Below are 7354 nucleotides of genomic sequence, written 5' to 3'. Positions count from 1 at the left end.
ACTTTCGTGTGTACTTTAACGACTACGAGCGAATATATTAAACATACACTAGTTAAAAGAAATGAAATGTTTAAAGAACAAGTTACCTCCTGTGTGTAACAGTATGATATGTATATAGTCTCTTATCTATGGGCAGGGGGCCTTTTGTATAATAAACCTTTTGACTTGACTTGACTTGAGTTGGGTGTTCTTAACATTACTAAACTAAGTCTTTGTTTGGGAGTTACTTATTACAGTATATCATACATCTTAACAGCAAAGGTTCATTACGAGAAACAATAAGAAATCTATTTTGAGCATGGCTAAATAATTCATTCGTGGATATTAAAGAACAGAACGTGTATTAATTAGTGAGAGACTATTGTTAGTATCATAGTAACACGCTATGCATTCTGAATTAAACTGTAATTAATCAAACTGAGGACATTTCAGTAAAACATGGATGTCAGCCTTAATGAACGTTATGCATTCTGGAAGTGATATATTCCCATGTTACGACAGCCCAAAGACGTGTCAGATGAGCATTCGTGGCGCTTTCATTGGATAGTCAGGTCCAGACTCATTTGTTTACAGACCGCGTCGTAATACTGCTGAATGTGAAATCACACATTCTCATGATGTAGTCAGAATTGTACAATAGACCCTGATTTTATCACAGATTTCTTACGAATATGTAAACAGCATGTAAGAAATCTATTTAACGTACAGCACCACATGTAGATTCATATATACGAGAAGTACTAAGCTCTTCATCATCATCAAATGAAACTGGAACTCCAATGCCGTCTACGCCAGCAACACCGTGGCTAAATTTAATTGCGAGATGAACACACTGGGACAACATGTACTTATATGAACCTGTATGATCTGCACCGACAAGGAGGTGCTGTAAGCCTTGCTACACCAATAGTATCACACGCAACTTGGAAACTCTGAGTGACCATCGACCTAGGTTATGTGTTTGTTGATGTTGTTTTCTCTGTGTCTCTTGTTTATTCTACGGTGTTGCATTAACTCAAATATTTGTAAATATGAAACATAAACGACACATCATAACCACCATTATTCTACCGCACAGATTCTGTGGGTATAGTAGGCAATGGGGCGTTGGTAACAAACGTGCCAGTGTGTTAGCGCAATGCGTGCTTGTCTATGTATTTTTGTGACAATATGTACATAAATAATCATTTCATCGTGGAATATTGAAACATGTATATTCTTTTGTCATCCCTTAAACTGCAGTGGTTAACAGTTTCTCAGTACGATCACTTAGTGCGCACTGTGTGCCTGTGTGCTTGTGTATTTTCTGTGAATAATCATTTCATCGTGGAATATTGAAACACTGAGATATATATTCTTGTGTTAGCCCTTAAACTACTTTCCAACTGGTTAACATGTGTAATGTTTCCCAGTAAGATTTGTAAAAATAATTCGTGAATTTATAAAATGCTCCAGGCACTCAGTGTCTGCTCTAAGCGTTAAAAGTGACACCCACATGAAAACTTCACCTGTAAATAGCCAAAAAAAGCAAGAAGATACGTTAAATATGACACGATCGTATCAAAGTTTCAAATTCTTGACCTCTGTAGTTGAACGACTAGTTAAAAAATGCAGATTTGAGAGAGGGACATGAGTATGCTCGGACACTTCCTGTCTCCCTTTGTGTGTGTGTGTATGTGTGTGTGTCTGTGTGTGTGTGTGTGTGTACGTACGTTGTGCACGCTTGTATTTTTCACTTACACCAGACCATTGAGATACCATACAGCGGTTTTTTAGGGGTGCCCAATCAGAGAGGTTATACGCTCCCCGCCAACTCACTTGTTTACATGTCCACAGGAACATCAACAATGTAGCAACAAGATCCATATTTTTTATTTTTTAAATATTTTCTTGTGATGAGGCCAGGCTACGAACTAGAGGTCTTCCGTCCTACGAGCTGACACTGTATTCGCTGTACCAACTCAACCACTAACCACACAATAAAGTATTGTTTTACTCTGTCTTTAGCAATATTCCAGCAAAATATATATCACTGTGGAGGAGACCAGAAAATGGCTTCATACAATGTACCCATGTGGGGAATTGAACCCGGGTCAGACGGTTTAACACAGCCCCAAACAATACAAAACCAAAATGCTGTCGTTTTTTAGCATCTTTATGAGTTGAATGATATTGACTGACATCACCATTCTTGTTCGTGTGCAAGAAACAACAAACAGGCCATCTTCAGATGGAAGGTTTCGTTTCACAAAACAAACATCATTGAAAATTACATTACTTCTAATAACAGTTTGCATTGTTAAACATTCCGTTAAGTATGTGAATGACATGGTCAATTAGAATGTTTTCTCAAGTAAGTACAACTAAGGACAAGTGCGGCTGAAGCATGGTTCCTGTGTGTATCGCACCGCCAGTGAGAATAGATTGTTCAGTGCCGGCTTATGACATAACAATCAATTAGTACTCTAGACCAGGTATATTCACATGGGCATTTTGTTGTTTTAATCAGTCAGTCTCATTGTGGCCACAAAAAACATTGAGTGGTGCTAGAAAAACAGGTAGATATGTGTGGACACGATACATTTAGTGAATGGCACAATCACTCTCACCTCTCACTCGACAGCCCGCTCTTCATGGGCAATGTTTCTCCCAGCATCGCCTGTTCCAAATTGCGGTTGTCTTTTTTTCAAATAGCGTGGGCAGTCTCATAACTAAAAGATAGTAATCGATGAGTACATTTGCAGGGTAATATTTATTGATCTTGTAATCATAAGGTACAAACGGATACAAAAGTCTTTGTATTAGCGTTCATTTCATATCTATGCTTGAATTCATGTTTGAATTAAAGAGAAGCTATGAAATGGTTTTATGAGAGGGTCTCCACCCCTTATTCTTGCAGTATATAACCATTAGTCTATGGACAACGTCATGAATGAGGCAAAACGGAGAAATGTTTCAGTGCTATAGTGCGCAACTCTAAATATTGCATCCACAAAAGGACTGCTGGCATGCAACAACCTGTTGCCACCGAAAAAAACCTATATGATCTGTATAAGAAGTAAAGTAAAATGCATTGTCTTCTCAAATAATTCAAAATAATTGTCAAATTCTGAATTTCTTAAAGACCCTTTCCAATGTTTGAAATGGAGAAAATAATCTGTCGTAATGAAACGTCCAGTCTGACAATAAACGCATGCTAAGTAGCGTCACAGTAACCTTCTGATAAGTTACATCTTTTTATTGTGTTGATGCAGTTAGGGGTTTTTCAGTGAATTATTACCTTACAAATAATTCCGACCTTCTATGTATATAATAAGGGTTGCCTCTTGAACAGCAGAACTGACAAGCAGAAATTGTTGTTTTTCTGGTTAACTCACCAATCACAATTTGGTTGTAGCTGACTAAATTAACCTTGTCTTTAGTTCCGAACAAATTAATATCTCAGTGAAAAACAGTAACAAGCCAGGTACAGTATTGCCTCAACCTCACTGTTAAAACAAGGAAATAATTGAATCCAGACGACCCCAGTCTGCTTCAAAGACAAAGTCCTTGATGCAGACTTCAGCCCACCACAAAGTCATATCACACTCGGGGATTAATGATGGACCGATGTGTCGCGTAATTGGTGGACAACGATAAGGGGTGGGACTAACTTTATCAAAACTTCGCTAATGTTTGTTTTCTACCCGCCGGAGAGATCCAATCCACGTCAATCAGGATTTCAGCTGGGTATCATCGTAGGGAGAGATCTCACAAGATTTTCACACTCTTAGGATTGTTGAATCTTAGCATTTCATATCTATGGACATCGGTGTTCACATGTTGAAGAAAAATTTAGATTCACTGCGTGTGTTGAGAAATAAGCAGACGGCAGGCTCGCTGGCACGTGCTTGTGTTGCAGACGAACGACGTTTTGAGTGAGACGTGCCAAGCAGACGACAGTTGTGGAAGAGTTGAAATGCAACACTCACTGCCATTAGTTCACATCTTGGATTATTTCTCAAGAGGAAGACTATAAACACCAAAAGTGTCAGAATATAATGAAACGGACACTATTACCGATTCGCCTGTCAGTTTGACCGCCATCATTGTGCAGTACAGAATAGTTTGTTTATAGTTGCACAAACGGAAGATCTGCTGACAGGCATGGTCGTCATGAAGAATCTTCACTTGGTAAATTCTTGACGTGTTTAAACTATGATTTTTCAAAACAAGCAGAGACAGCTGAACACAATATCTGAAATCCTGGGTGCTTTCTGAGGAACATCCCGAGAAGCCAGAATTCATTTTCATGATTTTCCAGAGAAATTGCTGAAGGAAACGCAAGCTGTACATCAACAGAATGGACGCCATGTCCTTGAGCACGGTGATGCCTGATGGACTCTATGACCTCGGGTCTCAAGGATATCACACATATCCGCCGGGATCAACTCTTTGGTCCCCCAGAGTGGATTCCTACCCTCAACAGGACTTGCCTCACCACCCCCGACATTCTGAAACTAGGGATATACCCGGGGAACGAGCTCCGGAAGTTCCTGACCACGCAACAGGTAAGACATGGCAACTGTCAAACGTTTTTGTCAACTCTGGGATAGGCTAGTGGTTAAACCTGGCAGGCATGTCGATGACCTGTGGTCGATTCCCCACGTGGGTACCTGTGTCCCAAAATGGAATGTTACTGGAATATCACTGGGTATCATAACACCTCACTCACTCCAGACTACAGTACATGTATCCAGCACTGGCACGGTCATTAAAACTCAGGCCGCGTTGACCTCCACTCACTCACCGGAATAGCTGGCTCCGGTCAAATGACAGTTTAGGCAATTAATTCAAAACCCATTCAGAATCCAAACTTACATCGCTCATCCAATTCTACTGTCACTGTCTTAGTTGTGAGAGAATATTCGATATTTTTATGAAAACTATCAAAGGTGTTCACATTAACTTCAGAGCATTGTTTGGAACTTATAAGAACAAATGTAAAGGCTATTTTTGTAGTTTCCAAGAAGCACTGTTCTACTATTTGAACATGCTGGAAAATCTGACATCGGCTGATATCAGTTGGAAATGTTTATGCTAATAGTACAACCATAAGGTTAAAATACATAACCTCGGTCATATTCATATATTTTAGTAGAAGTCAGGCCATCAGTTCTTGCAATTGTTAAAATCATTTTAGCATGACGGGTGAGTTTAATGTCAGTTTTAAAATCATTTCCTATTTGTTTTAGAAAGGTTTATCATTTCCAGATGTCCAAGTGGAGATATATTTCATCATTTAATTAAGAGTGCTCTTTTCTTACCAATGAGAAATCATTAGGCGATCGTACGATTGGACTATATCACGTCCATATGTGTTAATGCATGACAATGAAATAGTGATTATAACAGGTGCTCACGCGAAGGTGGGCGTATAGTTCCTCACTAGTAGTCAGGAAGTAGACACCAGATCCTACTGCATAGTCACATCTAAAACTCTGATGTGTCTTGGAAATCGTGGTGACGACAGTTTGTCTTGAGGTTGGGTATTGAGGTTGGTAACTCGGGACAGTAGACACATTTTTTCTATATATGTTCTAGCTTTGGATGACTAATAGAAATGTCGTACGTAGATTACACAGTAGGTGACGTCCCGATATATTATGTGTCCTGATACGATGGCGAATGAGGACTAAGCTTAAACTGACAGATACATTCCGGTCAGGTGTTCATACTTCCATCTATAATTTTAGTAAACGAAATGTCATAATAGCCAGCGGCGTAACATTCTATGACACAGTTAATACCTTTTCTGAACCAGTCAACAGTAATGTCATATTTATTGTTTACACTTTCACAGAGCAATATGGGAGATATATGATATATATGCTGTAATCGCACATTAACAGACTGTTAGGGACATTGTCTACCTCGTACTAGGCAGTGAGAACTGGCGTTTGAAAGGAGGGGAATGGTCTGGTTGGGGGTTGCAGGGATGGGCACCTTTATCCTAAAAGTGTGTTATATGACCGTTTGATTTCTTTTGAAAATGAAATGTGCACCCCAACTTTCTCTATAGTGTACACACACCCGTTGTCACAAAACTGTATCCGCCCCTGCTCTTGATGACTCTTGGCTAGGACAGTGTATCACCGTTGTGCCAATCCAACTGAAATTATCATTTGATAAAGTAGGTGACGCTGAGCGATTTTTTACATTTTCCCTAACTTCCTGGTAGTTACTTTGAACTAGTTGTCGATAACAGGATTATAGGATCACTCATTGCTCGACTGTGAACAAAGCATGTCCCAAACAATGATGATTCATAGTTCATAGCAAATGTATTTGTGCATTTGGTCTTTCATCTTATCACTGCAAATGTTCATCAGACAAAAACCTAACACGAATGAAAATCTGAAAAAATTAGATGGACTTATATTCTAGGCTGTCTAGACGTTGCATGGTTTTACAAAACAATCAACGGCGTATAAAAAGCATACAACACACCAATATAATTAAGAACACAGATCAAAGGATAATGCTATTCTTCTTACATCTTGCTGTGTGAGATGGTTTTGAAATGATGATAAAGGTTTCTAAGATCAGATGGCTTCCATGACAATGCGAGACTGTTGGTCTGGCTCGGTCTTTGATTTCGGGATACATCCACACAATTACCAGCATGCTTTTCTCTTTCACACTCAGTGGACTAGGGGATACTCAACAGTAGTTATTGCCCCTCGTTGACATTTGATACCGGCTGTCCTTCCTGCAATTTATTTACATTTATCGCTACTGCTACAACTGTTAATGAACACATGCTAACTCGCTGTAGTCAGTGTTCCTTTTCACATTCTTACCATGAGTAATAACGGTATAAGGACACGTGTCACTTGCAATGAAATAATTGTCGGCATGGTCGTATTTCTCCGGATAAAAATTAAACGAAAGCCATTGTTCGAAGCACGCATCATTTTTAAGCAATGTGACTACACGTGTTGAAGCGATTTGACCAAATGCTCTTCCTGCATTTAATTACATGCACGTAAGCACAAGGCATTTAAAAACCATACTAGCTGATGCATCAAGATATCTGATGTGTACGGTATTCTATCCATTATAAACAAATAGAGTAATATATACCTCTACCTATATACCATATATACCAGTGAAGATAACGGTAATAAATAAATAAAAAACCTCGCAATCGCGACGGTAGTATCCGAAATGGAATGGTGGGATTACAAAATGTGGGACAAATGATTCGTAATGTCCTTTTTGTCTATGTGCCCTAAAAATACATTAATTGCCTGTATTTCGAGATTTCTGGATATAGTAAAATCCTCACAAAGTAAGATGACTTAATAACCAT

The 7354-nt window shown here is 39.0% G+C and overlaps 1 protein-coding gene across 1 annotated transcript in view; it reads left to right on the top strand.

Annotated features, from left to right (window-relative positions):
* The first annotated feature begins 4342 nt into the window (after positions 1 to 4342).
* Positions 4343 to 7354, top strand: part of LOC137262057 (DNA-binding protein RFX6-like) — a 37898-nt gene continuing 34886 nt past the window's right edge. Inside the window, exon 1 of the mRNA XM_067799845.1 lies at positions 4343 to 4550. Coding sequence (XP_067655946.1) covers positions 4343 to 4550 — 208 coding nt within the window. The remainder of the gene's footprint in view (positions 4551 to 7354) is intronic.

Source organism: Haliotis asinina, chromosome 14, assembly GCF_037392515.1.
Source record: "Haliotis asinina isolate JCU_RB_2024 chromosome 14, JCU_Hal_asi_v2, whole genome shotgun sequence".
Classification (NCBI taxonomy): Eukaryota; Metazoa; Mollusca; class Gastropoda; order Lepetellida; family Haliotidae; genus Haliotis; species Haliotis asinina.
Note: the sequence above shows the minus strand (reverse complement) of the source record. Positions and strands in the feature narration are given on the sequence as shown.